The sequence below is a fragment of the Eriocheir sinensis genome, chromosome 18, assembly GCF_024679095.1.
Source record: "Eriocheir sinensis breed Jianghai 21 chromosome 18, ASM2467909v1, whole genome shotgun sequence".
Taxonomy (NCBI): domain Eukaryota; kingdom Metazoa; phylum Arthropoda; class Malacostraca; order Decapoda; family Varunidae; genus Eriocheir; species Eriocheir sinensis.
This window is the reverse complement of record NC_066526.1, coordinates 17,637,142-17,659,178: the sequence shown is the minus strand read 5'-3', so window position 1 is coordinate 17,659,178 and position 22,037 is coordinate 17,637,142. Positions and strand designations below refer to the sequence as shown.

Genomic DNA, 22,037 nt, shown 5'->3' with positions numbered 1-22,037 from the left:
TACCAACGTAATATATGCATACATTGACGGTGTGTGTGTATATATTTTTGTCTGGGCTAACCACCACTACTTTCCCTCCACAAAATAAGAATAGCTTGCATAAAAGGAGTAGAACAGCGGCCTTGTAAATGAACACTGCAAAAGATGACCTGATATTTTGAAATGTTGAGTCGACATGTAAGAACGGATGGCAACTGTGTGTGTGTGTGTGTGTGTGTGTGTGTGTGTGTGTGTGTGTGTGTGTGTGTGTGTGTGTGTGTGTGTGTGTGTGTGTGTGTGTGTGTGAGTACGCGCGTAATGCTAAACAAATACAGAACTGTGAAAATAGATCACCGTCCACGCTCACAAATCCAAACCATAAAAATCCTCCCAACATACAGCGACATAAATCAAGAAGGTGAAAAATAACACCACACCATACAGCAAACACTACAGCCAGAGCCCTCTAGTGGAAAGCATTAGTATTAACCCCCCCCCCCCTCTCTCTCTCTCTCTCAGCACGTAACATCTTCAGAACCACGTAGCTAATTTTCAAGAACAGGAAATTGAGCAGGCGAGCGTAACTTTCAGTAAATTGTCCTGGGCGCGCCTTTCTTCGAATATACATACATGAATACTTAATTAAAGCACGCCGGGCATCTACTGAGTGCGCGAAACATAGCGGAAATGTGCACTACGATATTTTTTCTTTTTCTTTTCTTTTTTGGCCCTGGCGGATGAAGGTTTTGTTTTGTTTGCGTTTTCGTGCCTGTGTGTGTGTGTGTGTGTGTGTGTGTGTGTGTGTGTGTGTGTGTGTGTGTGTGTGTGTGTGTGTGTGTGTGTGTGTGTGTGTGTGTGTGTGTGTGTGTGTGTGTGTGTGTGATCCCATGATTTACACCAACGCATCATCCAGCAGAAAGTAGTCCCAAGAGATGGCTTCATTTACTCCATAATCTCTCTCTCTCTCTCTCTCTCTCTCTCTCTCTCTCTCTCTCTCTCTCTCTCTCTCTCTCTCTCTCTCTCTCTCTCCCAACCTACATCTCTCCATCAGATTTTTTTTTGTTCTCGTCCCTTTTTTAATTCTTCCTCCTCTTTCGCTTTTTTTTTTAATCTCCCGACCACATTTTTTTTTATATTCCAAACACTATTTTTACTTTTCTTTTTACTTTTACTCCTTCCTTCCTTTCTCTCTTGTTCCCTATTTCATATCGTACCCATTCATCCCATATTTTCCCCTCTTTTTTTTCCTTTCCATTTTATCCATAATTTCTTTTCCTGCTCCTTATTCTTTTCTCTTTTTTCTTTTTTCACCCATTCGTTCCCTTCCTATCTTTTAGCATATTTTTCTTTTTCTCTCATTTAATCTTTCAGTTCCCTTATATCTTCCTTTTTTGACCCCTCTTCCTCTGTTCTGTTTACTCTCTTTTCCTCCTGCTTAATCTTCCCTCCTTCCTCTCTTCCTCTCTCCCACCCTACTGTCTTTCCTCTTCTCGTCTTTCTCTACCTTCCCTTTATTCTTTATTTATCCCTTTCTCCTTCCTATTTCAGCTACTTTTTTTTACTAAACCTTCCCATCTTCACTTCCTATCAGCTATCATATCTCTACACTTATCTATCTCCCCTTTTCCTCCCCCATCCCCCCTATCTTTTCATTCTCCTCTCCTACACCTTCCTTCCATTCCTTTTTTTCTATTCCACCACCCTATTTCCCTTCCTTTTTTTCCACTAAACTTTCCTATCTCAACTTCCTCTCTGCTATCATATCTCTACACTTTCCTGTCCCCCCTTCTCCTTTCCCTTCCTAATATCGTTTCATTCTCCTCTCCTGCACCTTCCTTTCTTCCTTCCTTCAGCTGTATAGAGACGTGCCTCGCTGCCAACAACGAGTCAGTCTTCTCAGTGGAAAACAGGAAATTCTATTGATTCATAACAACCTCCACCCCCAGCACCACCACCACCACCTCAGCCACAGCACAAAGGAAGACTCGCAATATAAGACGGAAGGCGGAGGATGTTATTACGTGTGCTCGTATCCGGGGATGTGTTGCGTTGAGGTGCACGCGATGAAGTGCCACATTTGAAGCTTCATTTGTGGCAGGGATGTGTGGTGTGTGTGGGGGATGTGTGTGTGTGTGTATGTGTGTGTGTGTGTGTGTGTGTGTGTGTGTGTGTGTGTGTGTGTGTGTGTGTGTGTGTGTGTGTGTGTGTGTGTGTGTGTGTATGTGTGTGTGTGTGTGTGTGTGCGTGTGTGTACCTGTACCTGTCTGTCTACCTGCCTACCACTGCACATGTTCGTATTTAATAACAAAGCAATATTGCAGCTTGCTATTCAAAGTTTCCAACAGCTTTCTTGAGCCTACGCAACAAATACTGAACTATACAAAGACTATTTAATTTTCTTTCATGTAACTCAGCAACATAAAATCTCGGGAAATCTCAGACCACATTTATCACCAGGACACTGACCAGCAGGTGAGTTTTCAGCAACTCTTCCACCACACTGCCACCAACTCTCAATTGCATACAAAAGCAAATAGTGAGTTGCGAGCGAAGCGTTAACCAAGAAGTTACGCAAAAAGTCTACGGACACAGACACCCATATTTACATAACAACGACTTACATGATGGATAATGCGAACATCCTGAATCAATTTCCCCCCCTCCCTCCCAAGAACAGATTTAACACAATCAAAACCGTACTATTAGAAAAATATTAAAAGGTGACTATTTCCTTGGTGTTCCTACAGAGAGGCATCAGTTGAGGGAAAGTAATTTAAGTGAGAGGGAAAGTCATTTAGGTCAGTTTTCGCTTCGGCAAACTCCAGGTATTTGATGACAAGGTGAGCTGAGATACAACTCACATGTCCCAAAGGAGAAGAAGAAGAACAAGTACAAGAACAACAAGAATAGGAACAAGAAGAACAAGAAGAACAACAACAAGAATAAGAACAAGAAGAACAAGAACAAGAAGAAAAAGAAGAAGAAGAAGAAGGAATATGCTAAGTAGTAGTAGTAGTAGTAGTAGTAGTAGTAGTAGTAGTAGTAGTAGTAGTAGTAGTAGTAGTAGTAGTAGTAGCACCACCACCACCGGGCCACACGACCATCTCAACAACCCTTTTAAAAGTCTCCCCAAAGCTGCTTCTCGACCAAATACTCCTTCTTTCCTTCATTCCTTCTCTTCTCAAAACCAGCGCCTCCCCTTCGTTTTTCCTCCTTTCAGCCAGCCAGTCAGGCGTGGCAGAGCTAAATCCTGACTCAATCATCTCCTCTTATTTCCCCTCAAGCAGCTTCCTCTCTCGCCTCCCATTGCCCGACGCGACGAAAAGAAGCGGAGGTAAAAATTTCGAAACCACTTCTGATTTTCGCTTCAATTGGTTTCTCTTTTATCTCAAACAGCGGAGTCTTTATGGATGTCAACAACCCAGCCTGTCCTCTGCCCGCCTGCTCTCCCACACGTGTCTCTCTCTCTCTCTCTCTCTCTCTCTCTCTCTCTCTCTCTCTCTCTCTCTCTCTCTCTCTCTCTCTCTCTCTCTCTCTCTCTCGTAACCGCCATTCAGTAGCTGCACTAAACACCACAACCACCGTTTCAACCTATATTCTCAAGGTTGTTTATTAAAATTCGATAATTGTATTTCATTTGGAGGCGAAATCATGCACAGTAAAACATAAATATTCTGATTAGAAAGCATTACCCGGATAACCACTGTTTTTTACACCAGAAGCAGCAGACAAGGGCAAATATGAAAAAATAAATGGAAAAGACAGCAGAACTATTGCTCCCCAAAAGGAAAAGTGGTAAAGAATTCTGAAGACTATTAAAAAATGGCTCGAGAAGTGTCGATACTCTAACTAGCAATTTGAATCCACTTTTAACGCACTTAGAATATTTAGTAGGCTTACAATAATGCAAAAATAAACAGCTTTGACTATGCTGTTAAGATATTCTATATATAAAAATGTAGGGAATATTTAGTAGACCTTCCAGGAGCCGTATAAATAAAGATCCACAATTACCAATAAGGACTTTGAAAGTGAGGTTCAGCTTTCAAAGATTACTTCTAACTTCTAGAAATCGCGAGTTTACTTCAAGAATTCCTTAAAAGCCGCCGAAGATGTAAAAGTCCTCGGAAGGGAGGGGGATTTCTACAACCCTAAGAACTGGGTTGTTTCTTTTTGTGTCCAGCAAACTGTCGACGAGAAGGGACAATTCATATCGTCCTCATTATTCAAGCTTAGTTGTAAATAGCTCCGATTTATACTCAAAAATATTTTCAGGCCTGTAATTCTGGCATATCATTGGGGGGAAATAGAGGGCATCATCGGTTCATGAGGATGAGGGGGGAGGGGGGCGCTGGGGGGGGGTAAATTATTTTTTTAATAATAAGCACTTTTATGGGCATTTTGAGGCCGATATAGAAAACACTGAGGGGGCTATAACCTCCCTTAGCCCCCCCTCCCCCCTCGAAGTTACGGTCCTGCTTTAAACCTGTCATAAAGCCTACATATTAGGCTATAATTATAATAAACCACGCTGGTACATTGAATAAATTTTGAAGTTTGTTCAACCTTTAAGGAGGTGTGGTAATAACCACTATTTTGTAGCAGCTTTTAGTAGCTGTGATGTACTGGCGTATGGGTGTCTGTGTGAGCGTGTGTGAATGTGTGTGAATGAGTAATTATGTGTAAACTATCAAATATGTGTAACTGGTTGGTCGTGTGCGTGTGTATGTACGTGTATCATTGCATAGGGCAGTGGTCAGACTGCTTGTTTAACTGTTGGTGACGTCAGGAGTGGAAGGCGAAACAAGGTGAGGTGGCTCACCCGTAGAGGCCGAAAGCCGATGGCCTTCCAACCAACGAATCGCCCTGACGTCCCGTGGAGGGAATAAAGGCCAAGAGCATGAGATCTTTTATTAACAACCACAGTAGCCCTTCCAGAGGGAATGCAAAGTCTTTATTAGTACGGCACCTGAGCGGTCTATACCAGACCTGTTATTTCTTGGTAAAGTATGTGTTTCCCACATGTAGAGAGTTGCAATCACTTCAGGTTTTCGTAACTCTTTTCTGGTGATAATCACGATCTGTGGGTGAAAACCACCACCATATTTTACCCAGAAATGAATAGTCTGCGTCGATGAAACAGACAGCTCCGAAATGCTAAGCAACAGTCCAAATGAGAATGTTATTGTCAAAATGTAACGGTCCGAATGTGAGTGAACGAGAATGTGAGTAAGTCAGTGAGTAGCAGAGTGAGTAGGTGTAAGCGAGTGCATGAATGAACGAGAGAATGTGAGTAAGTCGGTGAGTGACAGTGAGTAAGCGTGAATGAGTGGGAGTGAATGAGTGAAAGAGTGAATGGGTGGCTGAGGAATGTAAGTGCGTAAAAGGTTATGAGAAGATAACACGGCGAGCGAATGAGTAAATATCGTGAACGAGAGTTACTGAAATCCCTCATCTCAAAGCCTCGAAACCCCCCCCCCCCCTTGTATGGCGGGGTAACCTGCCCCTCGACTGCCCTGGGGGCCGAACTACCATTGCCCAAGCTGCTCCCTTCACCAAACGGCGCCCGCCTCTTCACACCACCCGAGCCGCTCCATCTCCACATCAAGCGGCGCCTGTCTGTCCATCACCAGGACCGCCCATTCCCATCGTGGACGTCCCCTGCCGAGCCCGACACTCACGCCAGCTCCTGCTTCTCCGCCTCCAGCAACCAGAGCTAAGCATTCTGTGTATTCCCCAAATCTCCCTTGTGCCGGTAGCTAGCTAGATTAGAGGCCTACAGCCTGTCAGTCATTTTTTTTTATTAGTACTCCGCTAACCTTTGCAAAAGGAAACCAAATACATATTAATATACAACCTTACTGAGTGTTATAATTTGGAGCCTGTTTTGCTGCTCATTTGAGATTATTGAACCATACACACATCCCCCCCCTATAGTACATTATCACCATCCAGTTTCTTAATGCTGTCTCACAAGTGGTTCCCACGGAAATCCTCCTACCTTCCATAATTAATCACACAAGTAACGCCCTTCTGGTCACAAACCTCGGAACGAGTGTTCACTTGTCCTGAGGCCTTACCATCCGGGACCAGCGCTCGACGACTACCACGCTACCACATACCATCACAACCATAGTGGTCGTCAAAAGGGAATGTAGCTTTATTTATTTTCTTTCCACGCTACAAAAACATAGGAGAAACATGCCAGTATGCCTGTACCTTTACGAGCCGCGGCCCCCAGCACCACCACGTCAAAGCACACACTTCAGCACCCGTCAAATGAGGGAGTGTTGTCTTTGTGTTGACGTTTGAAAGAGGATGAGGTACGTCTCTCCAACGGCACTTTATGTTGTAGGCTACCTTTAGACATTAATTCATTATAAATTCATCTTTCAATATAATTATTCTGTACTTTTGTTTAGTTTTGTTTTGATAGTATTACGGTGCTGTTCATTTTTTCTTTTTTTGTTTTGTTTTGGGGGGGCATAAAAATATCCGGAAATTTCCCCAAAAAGTATAATTTTCCCAGACTTTCGACACCTAATACTCAGAATTGCAATTAGGTAACAAATTCCCCCAAATGGGAAGGCTGGCACCACTATAACCACTAACAAGGACCCTTGGGAACCCCGTAACCCCTGGAACCGGCGTACCTAAGTGTCCCCTAAATTTGTTACACTTTCCAAGTTTTCAGCGTAACTAAACTAAATCTAAGCGGCGGACTAATAAGACATTTATTTAAGTCATCTTCTTTGTCACTGACTTCATACTATTGTTTCTGTAGGAAGTAACATTTTTATTAACATTCAAAACGCCCTCGCACACCCACCCACTGCCCAACCCAAAAGTTCTCGCAGGGGATGTTGTCTGGCTGAGAAATTCTGCCACGGAAGATTTAACACGAATTATTGACAATACCACTTTTTCATTTCTAGGGGATAAGGGTTAGGATGAGGAAAGGTATTGGGAGTTTGGGACATGGTGAAGGGCCAGGATTAAGGGAGATAATGATTGATGATCCTCTTCCTAAATGTGTCAAGAGTGGGACTATTAACTACATGAGATTACCACGCAAAGGAATATCAGGAAAAAGCTACATGAGGCACATAAGTTACCACGAGAGTGACTACCAAGGAGGGATCGAGAGAGAGAGAGAGAGAGAGAGAGAGAGAACCACGTACTGACCACTGTGAACCTGTGACCAGATAGCGCGGCCCGGTGATAAGTTATTCCTTCTAACGCCTGGCTGTTTGATTTTGCTTACGGCTTAAAAATTATCCTCTGCCTACAGTACCCCGCTGCTGCTGTGGCTGACATTGAGTGACGTTGACCTCCTGTACCAGTGACCAGTGATCAGCACCCGGCCGCCTCTGGGTTCGTATATTATCACTTTAACTAACACTGTTCACTGCTTTATTGTTGTTTCCATTTGTTTATTGTTTGTTTATTGTTGTTGTTTATTGTTTCCATTTATGTTGCTTCCATTTATTGTTGTTTCCATTACAATCTCAGTTCATTTGTCACTTTCTTCCTCTACTTTCTACAAACTCATCAGGTAGATTGAAGGATATGTGCTCAATTTTCACACTAAATCATTCAGCTTTCTCCCTGACTGCAAGAATATTTGGGTGTAATTCTGGAGTATTATCCCAATTTTCACACTAAATCACTCCGCTTTCTCCCCGACTACAGGAATATTTGGGTGTAATTCTGGAGTATTATCCCAATTTTCACACTAAATCACTCCGCTTTCTCCCCGACTTCAAGAATATTTGGGTGTATTTCTGGAGTATTATCCCAATTTTCACACTAAATCACTCCGCTTTCTCCCCGACTACAGGAATATTTGGGTGTAATTCTAGAGTATTATCCCAATTTTCACACTAAATCACTCCGCTTTCTCCCCGACTTCAGGAATATTTGGGTGTAATTCTGGAGTATTATCCCAATTTTCACACTAAATCACTCCGCTTTCTCCCCGACTACAGGAATATTTGGGTGTAATTCTGGAGTATTATCCCAATTTTGCATGCTCATTTACATACCATTATGCTACTTTTCCTTTCCTTACTTCCCTTCCTTTCCCAAATTATTTTCAATACTAACCCAACATATAGGGTAAACAATCACCATAGCCCCAACATGCCATGCACACGCTTTTATAATTATAAGGTTGTTAATTATTTAAGCATATCTGTATCTCGTTTGATTTCTTGTCATTTTTATATTTCCCACTGGGTGAATTAAAACTTATTATTATTATTATTATACCATCATGCTACTTCTCCTTTCCATATTTTCCACCATTTCCCAAATCATTTTCAATAGTAACCCAACATTCCTTCCCTTCATACAGGTCAACCATCACCATGGCCCTGCGAGGCATCAAGGTGGTGGAGATGGCCGGCCTGGCTCCAGCACCCTTCTGTGGCATGATCATGGCAGACTTTGGTGCCAGTGTCATCAGGATTGACAAGGTGAGCAACACCCCGCTGACTACCTTTATGACAGGCACTCCAGTAGTGTTAGGTAAAGCCACATAGGATGAAGTCAGTGTCACCTGCTTCATACAGTAGCTTCTGTCTTTAGAAACTGACAAATGAATTAGAGAGGAGGAGCATATCAATTTTCCTTTTCTTTTATATAATGGAGCATACCCAAGAACTTTTAGCTATACGCACACCACTCAATCACTTGTAATTGGATAACTGTCATAGTTAATATACATCTGTCTGTTAGAGACTTGCATGGGGGAAGCCTCGGGCTTGGCGTTATAGGGTGGGCCAGGCAACATGCCCTCTTGTTGTAAGCCCCTATTGATTGATCGATTCACATAGCAAGTTGCAATCTTCACAGGTCTTTGATGTGACCTTCATCATATGATCATTAAATACTATCAGGCATTGTCAACAGCCCAGATAAAGTCAACATTCTAAAGGCAAATGTTGGCTGTGATTTGGATAAAAAAAAGTCACACCTAAATTATAAAATCTTGCCCACAGACAAGTGGACCGGACATGGACAGGCTTGGACGAGGCAAACGATCCGTGGCGCTGGACCTGAAGAGGCCGGAAGGGATCAGAGTGGCACGGAAGCTGTGTAATAGTGCTGATGTCCTTATTGAGCCTTTCCGAAGGGGTAAGAATGAAGATAAGCACGGCTTCATAGTCTATGAGAATAGTATTTGTTATGATACGGGTACAGCTTAAGCTTTCAAAAAAAGTAAAAAAAAATAAACATAGATTTCTACTGTATGATAATATTAAATGAAATATGGGTACAAATTAAGCTTTCAGAAGAGGTGAAGACAGCTTACAACTTTATGAGAACATTTGTTTGAAAATGAGGGCAGTATTAAAGCTCAGTGTTCATGCCAGCAAGTCTCTAAAAGGTTAAGGGTGATAATGGAACACGGCTTCATACTTTTTAAGGATATTTGCCTGAAGCTGGGCATAAATCAAGCTTAGTTTTATCCTTTCCAGCTTTTAAAGGTAAGGACAAGCTAAGTTCACAGCTGAATTGTGTTTCACAGAGGGGCAAGTGCGGTACTTAATGCGGTAGTGCCGCACCACAATAAAAGTACTGCACTACCACACTGCCACAAAATTTCTGAAAATACTGCACTACCACGAACCGCACTAAAAATTCCTGCGGTACTCTGAAAACTATCGAAGACGACATTTGCAGCGCGGAATGCTCGCAGAAATGGGTTTTCTTTAAGGTGAATCGGACTCAATCAGTCAATCGGTGTAAGTCATCAGAATCAGTGATTCAATCATTCTGACTTTTCAGTTATTGTTCAAAATTAAATACTAAATAGACTGACTAAACTACTACACTGCGAGTCTTATTTAACCTGCGCGGTACCGGCCATTTCAACCCCGGACCCGTCTGTGGTGCCGGCCGATTTTTCATTGTACTATTTTAAGCAAGTTTCCTTTGTTTGGATAGCCAGGATAGGCACTGAAGTATTTTTTATTTTGACTACCGCTACCACAGTACCGCACACCACGTACCGCACTGGGAAAGAAAAAATGGGACCACACTACCACAATCGTACTACTCCGGAAAAAGTACCACACTACTGATTTTTCAGTACCGTGCCCACCTCTGGTGTTTCATGAATGCAAAATTACTTATGATATGGCAGTAGTTTCTGATATGCAAAGGATAGTGAGAAATCATGAAGATCAAGACCACTGTTGACCCAATATCTTTGATGAAAATATATTTGGTCTTGAAAACCTAGAGAACACATAGTAGCTTAGGCAGTGTCATGAATGTTTTGGTTCTTCTGAGCAAAAGAACAAGAGGAATATATGTAGTGTGGTGACAGCCTGATGAGTGAGCCTTCCATAACCCATTCAGCGAATGGGGTACCTCTTTGGCCGACTCGGTAAGAAGTGGCTCTCCCGTCACTCTGGTCGCAGGTTCAATCCCAGGCAGCCGGGGAAACCCTCTCCTTGTTGTGATTAATTTCTCGTGTGTTTTGATACACGCAGAGGACGTGTGGGACCGAGAGGGTAATAGAAAAAGAGAATAGAAAATCTCTTCATTAAATATACATAAATAATATTTATTTTAATGTACAGATCTGAATCCGCTCAGAACATGATGACCCTTTTTCTTGACAGGAGTCATGGAGAAACTTGGACTCGGGCCAGACACACTCACCAAGGACAACCCAGGACTCGTCTATGCCAGGCTGACAGGCTTTGGGCAGTCTGGGCCATGTGCAGACATGGCCGGGCATGACATAAACTATGTGGCCTTGACTGGTATGTCTCATTGAAATATGCAGCCTTCACTTCATTATTTTTTTTCATTTTAGTTTTTGAAGATAGATGCAGATGCCTCCTAACCTAATGCCAAGATTAAGGGACAGCGTCATGCCCAGAGCTTCAAAATTATTATTCTGTCCATGGCAGAAGTGTCTTCAATTTTCCCTGTTCTATCACTCCCTGTCAGCTCACTCAGTCCCTCCCTTGCCAGCTCCATCTCCAATACTTGTCTGCTCTACTGATCCTAGTTGCTGGTGATCACCCCATGACACCCTCTCCTTCAATCCTGCCTTCATACATTCTTATAAAATCACCCTCATCATTTCTCATTGCGTCAAAATCATCTCTGACCACCTCACTTCAACCACTGAACAATCCACCCGTTTTGTTGTTACGCCCATACTAAAACTCACACACATTTTCATAACATTCTTCATCCCAACACAACACACAACAACTGCCTTTTCCATAGCTCACTCCCACTATGCATACTGATGACTGCTGTGCTATACTCCATGTCAATGTCTCTGATGCATACAACAGAGTTAAGAGAATTATGCTGTTTCTTATAGCCTTCATTATCCCCATGTCCACACTTGTTCCTTTCAGAACTCTCTCCACTGCAACAATAATTGGTCTGACCATCACTGCTCTCCCTCTACTCTCTCAATGTTCCCATTTTTACATAGAGTTCTGCTTAAATACTCAAATGAAATTATTTTCCCCACCCTCCTTTCTTTCATCCAGCTCTAAGAATGTTGTGCTCTCTGCCATAACTGAATGGCTTTGCAAAATGAATACTCTGTTCTCTTGCCCTCTCAAATACCATTACTGTATTCTTGCCAACATTTGCTCTCAACTTTCTCCTCCTACACACCCTGTCAAATTCATCTACAGTCCTATGCAAGTCTCTCATTTTCTGGCAACACTGTGCCTGCCATCTAAGGCTGCTCCATACCTATCACTTTCAACTTTGAATCTGAATCCCCTTTTCTGGGTTTTATTTCTCTCATAAAACCATTCATATAAATACTGAACAGCCAGGGTGACATCACACACACCCATCTTACACCTGCACCAACTCCACAACTCTCACTCACCTCCCCATTTACACACATAGACACTCATCCTAGTTGCTGACATGATCCTTTCAACTTAATTCCCCCCCATACCATATTTCCTCAGGACATCACAAAACTCCTTCCTGTCGACCCTGTCATAGGCTCCAGTTCCAGAAAAGCAGCAAACAGCTTCTTACCCTTCCATAGACCAGAATGTAGCAAGTGTCATACAATGTCTCACTTGTCAGTTCCTTCCTCCAGTTTTTTCTCCCTATTCCCTATGAATTAACATTTCTGTCTAATCCTTACTTTTGTTACTACTGCAAAGTGGTCAGAACCACTGAACACCCCTCTTACCTTTTCCTTTACATTAAGTACATGCAAAATAATTAAAGGAGGAAAAAAATGTTACTAATATCTCCAAAGTAATCAAAGTTTCAGGAATCAATACAAATAATAATTTATGAGATAACGTGTGTGGGGGCGTGTCTCCTTGTGCATGCATGCAAGCGTGCGTATGGGTGTATAAAGTTAGGTAGGAGAGGCAGCCCATCTATCCACCTATCCCTCTCCCTTCAGGTTTGCTATCCATGCTTGGGCGCAAGGAAGGGCCGCCAACTCCCCCCATCAACCTTTTGGCAGACTTTGCAGGCGGCGGCCTCATGTGTGCACTGGGCATCGCCTTCGCCCTGCTGGAACGCACTAAGTCTGGTGGGTGGTAGTGATGGTGGGCAACTCATGTCACTGATATTAGACTACTTTAATGAACTCGTAAATATCATGAACATGCCTCTGTGGTGTAGCAGTTAGCATTCATAGCCACAAATTTGTGGGCCTTGGTTTGAATCATGGCCTGGGCAGTCCACACAAAGCCCACCCAGTTGTTCAGTCATTCATCCTCCCTTTGGGGCAGTTGATAACTGTGTCTTGGGATAATGGGTTCTCACCCACCACAGCCTTAAGGGCCAATGTGACCGAGATGAGCACTGAGACTACACACAGCTATAGTGTATGTCCCTAACTTTACCTTTAACATGCCATATCATTTAATATTTATATCAGGACAAAAAATTACTCTGAAACACTGAGCTGAGGCATAAGAGCTAAATAGTGTCATAATAAAGCTGCTAATCAAACTTTGCTTTATTACTCAAGATAATTTTTCTTCCCAGATATGAGAACTATGTACTAATGTGAGTGGTGCATATAAACAGTTGAATATGTCTGAACATGTGTCTTGAACATGTCTGTGTTGCAGGACACGGACAAGTGATTGATGCAAACATGGTGGAGGGCGCGGCTTATGTTGGCTCATGGATCTACTCCTCCCAGGACATGATGTTGTGGGGCAAGCCTCGGGGGCACAACTGGTGAGGACAGAATAGGATTTGAATGCAAGCAAGACTCATTATATAGCCCTTCTGTGGTTTAGTCGTTAGTATGCCCAGGTTCAAATCCCAGCCTTGGCAGTCGGCACACAACCCACCCAGCTTCCCTTTCAGGCTGATTGATAAACGGGTACCGAGGTAAGCCTAGGGAACATTAACTATGGTAACTCAGGTGTCACAGTTTCCCTTCGTCCCAGGGTAGTGAGTGCTTACTCATCATAAGCTTAAGAGTCAATGAAATTAGATGAGCATTGTGGCTACTTAGTGTCCCCAACTTTACCTGTACCTACAGTTTACCTTCCCCAGGTTTCCCAAGTGAGAGCAAAATATAAATAACTACTTAGACTTTGACAAGAGAGTAAAATGTATCTTTCCCCTGTAAGTAAACCAGGCTGTTATAATTACTCCTTTTGTCATGATGCTTTTTGTTCACCATTTTCTGTCTTTTTATACCATAATTGTGTCTAGTTTTCCTCATAACATTTTCTCCTCAACACCCGTCTGGATTCTGTCACTGTGATGTTAAATATTCCTCTAACACTTATCCCCAACACCCAAGGCAGCCAATACAGTGTCATATACTATCATTCTCTAGCAATTTTCCCTCAGTACCCTAGACTGGATTCATTTTTTTTTTAAGTTAAAGAGACAGTCTAAGAGCACAACAATAATATTTTTAAGTTCTTGAAAATGACGCATGATAGAATCCAAGAAGAGAATAAAAGTTACCAATTTTGAGAGGCATTTTGACACTCATTACAGATTCATATTTCAACATTTTCTCCTAACATATCCCCCTCAATCCCCCAGGCTAGATTCTGGGGCTCACTTCTACGACACCTACGAGACCAGCGATGGCCGACACATGGCTGTGGGGGCGATAGAGCCTCAGTTCTATGCAGAGCTCATCTCTCTCCTTGGCCTTGACCCAGACGAGACCAGCCAGTTTGATGACCCTGACGACATGAAGAAACTTTTGTCTGCCAGGTTTAAGGAGAAGACACAAGCAGAGTGGAGCAAGGTGAGTTTTTTTATGGTAAGACGAGACAGACTGAAATTGACCTGTCTTTTGGCCACTCCTCTCAACTCTATTTGTAGGAGCAGTGATTTGTGTGCTTTTTTCATTATTGTTTTCCTTTATTTGCCTCAATGGTCTAGTGGTCAGCGTGCCTGTCTTCTACTCCGCGGGCCCGGGTTCGAATCCCGGCCCAGGCAAGCAGCGTGCAGCTCACCCAGGTGCTCATCCTCCCTCTCGGGCTGGTCAATAAATGGGTACCTGGGAAAACTTGGGGAAGGTAAACTGTGGTAACCCGGATGTCACAATGGCCCTGTGTCCCGGGGTAATGGGCTCCCTCCCACCACAGGTTCAAGGGCCAATGTTACGGAGATGAGCACTGAGCGACCCCAGCTGTACCTTTACCTTTATTTGCCCTTGAGCTGTTTCCTTTGCTGTGAAAAAAAACAACCAAGATCTGTATATAAAAGATAAAAAAAGTCTAAAGCTATTAACTTTATTTAATAAGTTCACTAGTTAGTTTGTCTCTCTTGAAAAGCTGTGTTGGTTGGCCTGTTGTCACACTATTGGAACTTTATTTTATAGTGATGCCAAATTATTGCCCTGACTAACTCCTGTGCCCCACCCTAACCACCCTCCCTGCATATCCCAACCTTATATTTTTATACTTTTCAATCCTCTATTACAAACAAATTCTCTCACCTTTCTTGTTTACTATGCTCCTCTCACTACTAATTGCTTCTCCATCCTCTTTACAAACTAATTATTTTGCCCTTCTATGTATACTCCATTCCTTTCACAAATTTTAAGCATTTCTGTTCTTACACACTAATTTTCTCACCCTTCTTACACACTCCAGTCCTCTTTCTCCCATCCAAAGTCCTCCTCTTCCTGCATCCACAAAGTAAGGAAGGCTGTACATAATGATATAAGGAGGATGCAAAAGACCAAATTTATTATCCTACAATTTGCAGCTCCTGAGACATATTTCCTCCACATCTATAAATTTATCTAACTTCCATTTGAAACTTAAGTCATATTTACATTTAGTCCATTGTTGCTTAATTAATTTTATTTACTCACTACCTTGTTAGGGGAATCACTTATTGCTGTGGGTTCTGAGGTATTTTTGGGGAATCATACAAAATTTATCCACATCCACCCCCTTGACCCATTCAGAAAATTTAGTAAGGTCACTACACAAATCATTGCCTTTCTTAACCCGGTAGCAGCAACGGGCCAAATTTTTGCCATGATATAAAACCCAAAACTGATCACAAATGCGTTGATATATATTACGAATTGGATTGTGTGAGTGATGATTTTTTCTAATTTTTCTCGCTTAGAGGGGCCTTTAAAAAACATGATCCCCGCAGCTACCGGGTTAAACATGCTAATAAACTTTTTGAACCTATCTCCATGGTAAGTTTCTGAGCTGTAAATGCTACATACTCCTGCAGGTGTTTGAGGGTAAGGATGCCTGTGTCACTCCAGTCCTTAGTATGGAGGAAGCCCCCAACTACCCCCACAATGCCTCTAGGGGATCCTTTGTGCCCTCCCCCTATACACCTGGCCAATATGTTCCCCGCCCTGCCCCCCTGCTGTCCCGCACCCCAGCCCCCCTCCAGCCTGGGGTAAGGGCACCCAGGATTGGAGAACATACGACAGAAGTTCTTGCTGAGGCCGGGTTCTCCAAGGAAGCCATTGAAGTGTTACTGAAGGAGAAGATTGTGATGGAGGCAAAGAAAAAGGCAAACTTGTAGTAGTGTGTGTATGAGTGTGTGTGTGAATGTGTGTGTGTGTGTGTGTGTGTGTGTGTGTGTGTGTGTGTGTAATTCACCACGGCCTGATCACGTGTTGGACTCATAATCGCCAGCAGGTACCCTCCCAACATGAGCAAGTGCTCTTTATCGTCGGTCTGTGGGTACTGGGTGTTGGTGTGGGTGTACACACACACACACACACACACACACACACAGCAGTGTGTTCATGCATACATACATGCACTTGTGGATGTATGTTCATACAAAGCATGTATTAGGTTGTTTAATTATATATATATATATATATATATATATATATATATATATATATATATATATATATATATATATATATATATATATATATATATAATATGATTTAATACAAAGGGTGTTTATAATGAAAGACTAGAAGAATGTATATTATAAAGATGAATATATTTTCCAAAGCTGTTCAAAACAATATTATTTAATAGGGTTTATTGATTTGGATGTGAGATTTTGTTTTCTATTAGTGTCATATTTTAGTAAATCATAGCTAGTCTTTAATTTGTTTAAGGTTGATGAAGAGTTCATTGTTTGTAAGACTCCTTATTAAAGGAAAGAAAAATACTTATTATGTACCATATTTGCTGGCATATAGGATGCACCTCCACATAACAAACACCCTATTTTACAAGGATATCTTGAGGAGAAAAAGATGTATAAGTTTCATCAAAAATTATTTTTCCCATCTGCTTCAGCTAACTTGAAGCTGAGTGGCTGTGAAACAGCTAAATTTGGAATGAATATGAGAGCAGCAAAACAGTATTTGGTGTGCATTCACATGCTCATCATGCCCAAACAACAGCTAGTTTTTTTCTTTTTCCAATAAAAAAACATTGTTACCATGTATTTTTTGGTTACAAAATAAGCCCATTTGTGACAGCTGGCATCCAACCCTGATGCTCCTGCTGTCAACTGGGCATGACCTACCGATTGTCACATGCCACCATGGCCTCCACTTTACTTAAATTTGGGGTTGCGCGCAATGGACAATACTGGCCGTACCAACCCAATGACACTAAACATGTTAGGACAAAAATAGATGCGCTGAAATGCACAGGTTAAAGTGATTTTAAATTAGCCTTAGTGCATATAAATACAGTATGTACTGAAATCAAGGACAAAATTACAATTTTCTTGGTTGATGGCTAACCAAAATATTGCACAGCTCCCCTGTTACTGTTAGTGAAGTAACTTAAATTCAAGGCTGTAGCACTGCCATTAATGCTCCTCCTTGATGGATTTGAACTCGGTGAGGAATTTACAATAAAAAAGAACTAACATAACCCTACACTATCTTTAATCAGATCAGCCTTGTGGTTTGTTTACACAGGAGTGGCTGGTTACTGAGTAATGCACAGTCTTGGTCTTATTCTTGCCATCATTGTATTATGGTGGTAGGTTACTGTATAGATTTAGGCAGGGTTATGTTAGTTTGAGAATAGTTTTTAACTTGTTGAGTAATGATAAGTTACTATTTTTCCCCCTTTTTTTAAAGTAGAGGACACAGCTCTAGGGCAAAAACAAAAAGAAAACAAACAAACCCAATCAGCATTATCTGCCACTTTATTTGATAAAAAGTCACATAGTAACAACTCGTTTGCAGAGCTGCTCAGCAAATAACTACACTGCATTAATATTATTTACCAAGTACTGCTAGTAACAGTTTGTGTGCTAGTGTACATCTTCTGCCCCTGCAACCCACTAGCTTAGCACCTTGGACCTCAAGCATACGGTCTCTGGTTTGTAATATACAGGCATAAGATGCAGGATAAATTTTAATACCTCACATCAGAGAAAAATGCATCCTATCCACCAGCAAATATGGTATATGGTTGAGTCTGAAGCAGCCTTTTTGTTATGAAGTTGTTTAGGAGTTAAGGGGGTACGGGACACCTGAGGTCAACTAACTAAACTATCAGGTATTACGATGAAACTGAGTAGGCATCTATGTTGCCTACAATTTGTACAAGCCAGAACGGGCTGGGCCGACCATCAGGCCCCACCTGGAAGAACCCTTGGGCCGACCATCAGGCCCCACCAGGGAGATGCCTACCGGCGCAACAGGCAACGACGTAAAAAAAAAAAAAAAAATGTATACTTATATGTATACTCATACGTATACATGTGCGTATACGTCTAGCGACACTTAAAATTAAACAGCACCATTAATACATAGCCAATCGCTTTCATTTTTTGGCTGTGCATAGTCTTTAGGTATGCCTAGAGCCCTATGGAAAATATTCTGAAAGTTTCCCATACAGAAAGGCATAATGGTATTTCTTTTATTATGTTCGTCGAACATCGCATAAAATTGTTTTTTTTGTCACTTTTTCCTCTTAATACTCCTATCTCCTTTACCCCATCAACAATATCTAATCATAGGTCCCTAGCTACTTGTACAATCAACATTCCCTGCCCTTTTCACGTAAATCTGATTGATTTTAGATTTTCTGCGATTAAAAAAAGACAAAATTTAACCTTTAACTCGGTCCATTTAAACCCGCGCCAGATATTTAAAATTTGCTCTACGAGGAAAACATTGCTCGGGGATTATTTATAGATGGTATAAGAACGTTTTTAACCCAGTTTTGCAAAATGCTATATTTTGACCAAAACACCCCCCCAGGTGTCACGTACCCCCTTAAGGAGAGATGAAATTTTACTGTTCTTGGTGACTGGGTTATGTCTATGGGGGAAGGAACTGTGATGCCCTTAAATATGGTGCTCAACTTGTGATAGGTTAACAGTTATATATATATATATATATATATATATATATATATATATATATATATATATATATATATATATATATATATATATATATATATATATATATATTTTTTTTTTTTTTTTTTTTTATTTCTTTATTTATTTATTTTTTTTTTATTTTTTTTTTTAGGTCTGCTTTACTTGCATATTTTTATAGATGTATATATACTTATAAATAATGAGTACAGTATCTTTTTTGTTGTTTTTATTTGAACTTTGGAATATACCCGAGAGAAGATTAGGAGTACATCGTCAGCAGCAGCAGCCTGCATGAGCCTGTATGATTCCAGTGCAGGGCAGGCCTCTCCTAAATATCTCCATTAGTTTCTGTCTTTCTCCTCTTATTTCTAAATTTGATGCAAACATTCCACAAACAACTTGACTACACCATCTGGTGAACAACCCTCCTCCCATGGGTCTTTTGGTATCACTCTCCAGGCTGTCACTCTTTCTCCACTGGTTGTCTTCTTTCTGACATATATCCTGACCATTGGCATTTCTTGATTTTAGTTGTCTTTATTACATCACCTTCATGTTTGTTCTCTAACCCAGTGGTTCCCAACCTTTTCAAAGCCACTGACCAGTCGAGCAAGTGAAAATAATTCTGTGGACCAGTACCAAAGGCATAGATCCAAGCATACACTGACATTTATATACTAGTCCAAATACATATTTTATTCTTAATGCAATTTAAAGTTGAATGGGACAATACCATGTAATGTAATGTTTCACATTATACAAGGTAAAGTGATTATAAAGGCTAAATTATTCAAATGGACGCCATGAGGGAAAATTACTACACTAACTACACCACTTAGTGCTGCAGCAGGCATGGAAAAGACTAGCTGTCATGGTGATAGACTCGTGTACCTATTGCAAGGTCTATCAATACACCAAAACGTAATATCTCATGTTTTACAAATGAAATTAGAAATCCATATACATATAAGGATATTGGCGGACCAGCAAATCATAAGCCACAGACCGGCACCGGTCTGCAGACCATAGGTTGGGAACCTCTGCTCTAACCTATTTGCAGTTTTCTTATTCTTTTTTGCAATTCCTAGTGTTGATCTTCATTCCTCTTTGGGCACTTCTCAGTTTTCATTCTGTAATCCAACACAAACATGAAGTCCGTTGGGTTGGGCCCGAACCTCTTCACAGCACTGCTGTATCACCCCCAGTACATCACTCTCTCCATCATATGTCATCTACGGACTATTTGAAATTGTGTATCAAATATTCTGACTACATTAAATAAGATTTGGCAGTGCTATGGCCAAGAACTCCCAGAGCAGGCCCTGCCCAAACTGACTTCACAGCTGAGTCAGACTATAGAGAATTGTCAATGTCCATGTCGATGATCCGTATGTCATGATGGAGAGAACATACCATTTGTAAATCTTTCACTTCAAACACATTGTTGGAGAGCCTTTCATTCTGTTACCTTGTTTTCTGAGAGCCCTAATCCAGTTTTATATATTTATATTTCCACTTCTATCAGGGGGGACTTGTTTGTATCATTTGTCCTAAGTCAATCTCTTCAATTACCATTATTATTTTGACTTGTTTATGAGATTGCTGTTTGGTTTTCTTATGGCATACAAATGGCACTTCTTTATATGGTACCAAATTTCCTCTTGGTTGTTCTTACACTAGTAACTAAGTAACTATAGTAAGTAACTATAGTCTGTTCACTTAAGCTAGATTCCTGGCGCCTAGGCAGGTTGGTAAGCTTGCAGCTGATTGGCTGCTCCGCTCTCCCGCTAACACTCATGTCGGACTACATCTTGCATGCTCGAGTGAGACATGTTTCTTTATTATATGTCATAGCTCACCTCATACGAGCTAGCCAGTTTTGGTTGACACCAATAGACTCAGCACTGACTGGAGAATCAAGTTGTATTGTAAAAACTCGACAAAACAAAAAAGAAAATGGTAATACGATGAGTTGAACTGTGAAGATATTAGAAAAATGTTTATAACGTTTTAATTATGCTCACTATTTTAAACAGTTGTTCATTGACTGCAGAAATATATTATTACGTTACGTAGGAAAATCTCTCATGAACACGATAGTGTGATCAGAATGCAGATAAAGCCCCACATATTGAAAACAGGGTTGTTTATAGCAACATGTCACTCGCCCCAACCATCATGGCGCGCGCGACACTCATTTTTTTTAACATCATCATACAGCGTGTCTCGCGCGCCGTGATGGTTAGGGCGACTGAAATGTTGCTATAAATAACTCTGTATTTTCAATACGTAAACAAACTGATTCAAATTAAATCTAAAAAATGAACAGACTATAGTGCCTGCATGACTGCTGAAGCCTGAACCGAGTCAAATGCTTTCTCATGATCTATGAAAGTCATGCACGGTGCATTACTGGACTAGAATAAGATTTCAACAACTTGGTCAACGACGCGAATGTGGATAATTGTTGAGTGTCCACCATGAAATCCAGCTTGTTCTCTTTTGCTTGGCTGATTAGTCAAGTGTTGCACTTATTTTGTTTTGACTTTTTTATTATCCTAGGGAAAAGTTTGTACTGGGTAACAGGTTGGTACATTGGTCGTTAGTTCTTCAAAGACTTTTGCGTCGCTTTTTTGTGCTGATTACTATAACTGCGGCCTTTTTCCAGGCTCTGCATTGGCACTTTGAATTTGCAAGCATTTTATTTCAGAAAGTTGTGAGTGGCCATTGCCATCATCGGCAATGTGTAATTATTATTGCTACAAAGTAAACAGGCAGTGCCCTAACATCGGCACGTCTTGCACTACACGTACTACCTCCAGACCCATCACATCCGCCCCTATGCCTTGCCGTGGCGCCGCAGCGGGTTGCCAAAAACTCGGCCTTCACGCTCGCCAGGCCATAATTGCACAGCGACAAAGAGACTCTTTACGTACATAGCCCTGTTGCAGAATAACATCATAGTTACCGAAGGTAACGTATAATTCTTTATATTCCTAAATCATCAGCAGCAGCTACTAGCCCACTACAGGACGTAAGCCTTCGATCCCAAACGTTTTCTAGCTCTCCCCGCCTGTAAGTGTACTCCACCAGCTGCGGCAAGGCTCTGGTTCTGTCTGCCCTGGCTTCTACAATTCCTGGATCGCCACTCTGTTACTTGGTCGTCCATCTAAGTAACGGAAAGGCAAACTTGGATTTGTAGAAGTATTACTAAGTACCGAAATGCCTATAAAAAAAAATAACCACAAACC

At 41.4% G+C, this 22,037-nt stretch overlaps 1 protein-coding gene across 3 annotated transcripts; it reads left to right on the top strand.

The window, feature by feature from the left end:
• Window positions 1–5,548: 5,548 nt before the first annotated feature.
• On the top strand, window positions 5,549–18,104 carry LOC127000395 (alpha-methylacyl-CoA racemase-like). Of its 3 annotated transcripts, XM_050864086.1 has the most exons (10): window positions 5,549–5,708; window positions 6,174–6,302; window positions 7,271–7,353; window positions 8,336–8,456; window positions 8,982–9,117; window positions 10,614–10,757; window positions 12,401–12,532; window positions 13,080–13,191; window positions 14,020–14,230; window positions 15,685–18,104. In XM_050864086.1, the coding sequence occupies exons 4-10, from the start codon at window positions 8,349–8,351 to the stop codon at window positions 15,985–15,987; spliced, it is 1,146 nt and encodes a 381-aa protein (XP_050720043.1). In that variant the 5' UTR covers window positions 5,549–5,708; window positions 6,174–6,302; window positions 7,271–7,353; window positions 8,336–8,348; the 3' UTR covers window positions 15,988–18,104. The 3 variants fall into 3 exon arrangements, with proteins under 3 accessions (XP_050720043.1, XP_050720044.1, XP_050720045.1); XM_050864087.1 differs by lacking the exon at window positions 6,174–6,302; XM_050864088.1 differs by lacking the exons at window positions 5,549–5,708; window positions 6,174–6,302; window positions 7,271–7,353 and adding an exon at window positions 6,386–7,197.
• Window positions 18,105–22,037: the final 3,933 nt, after the last annotated feature.

What these genes read in the sequence shown, in the direction of transcription:
- LOC127000395 (XM_050864087.1), top strand. Translation starts at nt 8,349, where the DNA reads ATGGCCCTGCGAGGCATCAAGGTGGTGGAGATGGCCGGCCTGGCTCCA. An exon ending in GTGTCATCAGGATTGACAAG is followed by an intron (nt 8,457 to 8,981) that starts GTGAGCAACACC and finishes TCTTGCCCACAG; the next exon opens with ACAAGTGGACCGGACATGGA. An exon ending in GCTGGAACGCACTAAGTCTG is followed by an intron (nt 12,533 to 13,079) that starts GTGGGTGGTAGT and finishes TCTGTGTTGCAG; the next exon opens with GACACGGACAAGTGATTGAT.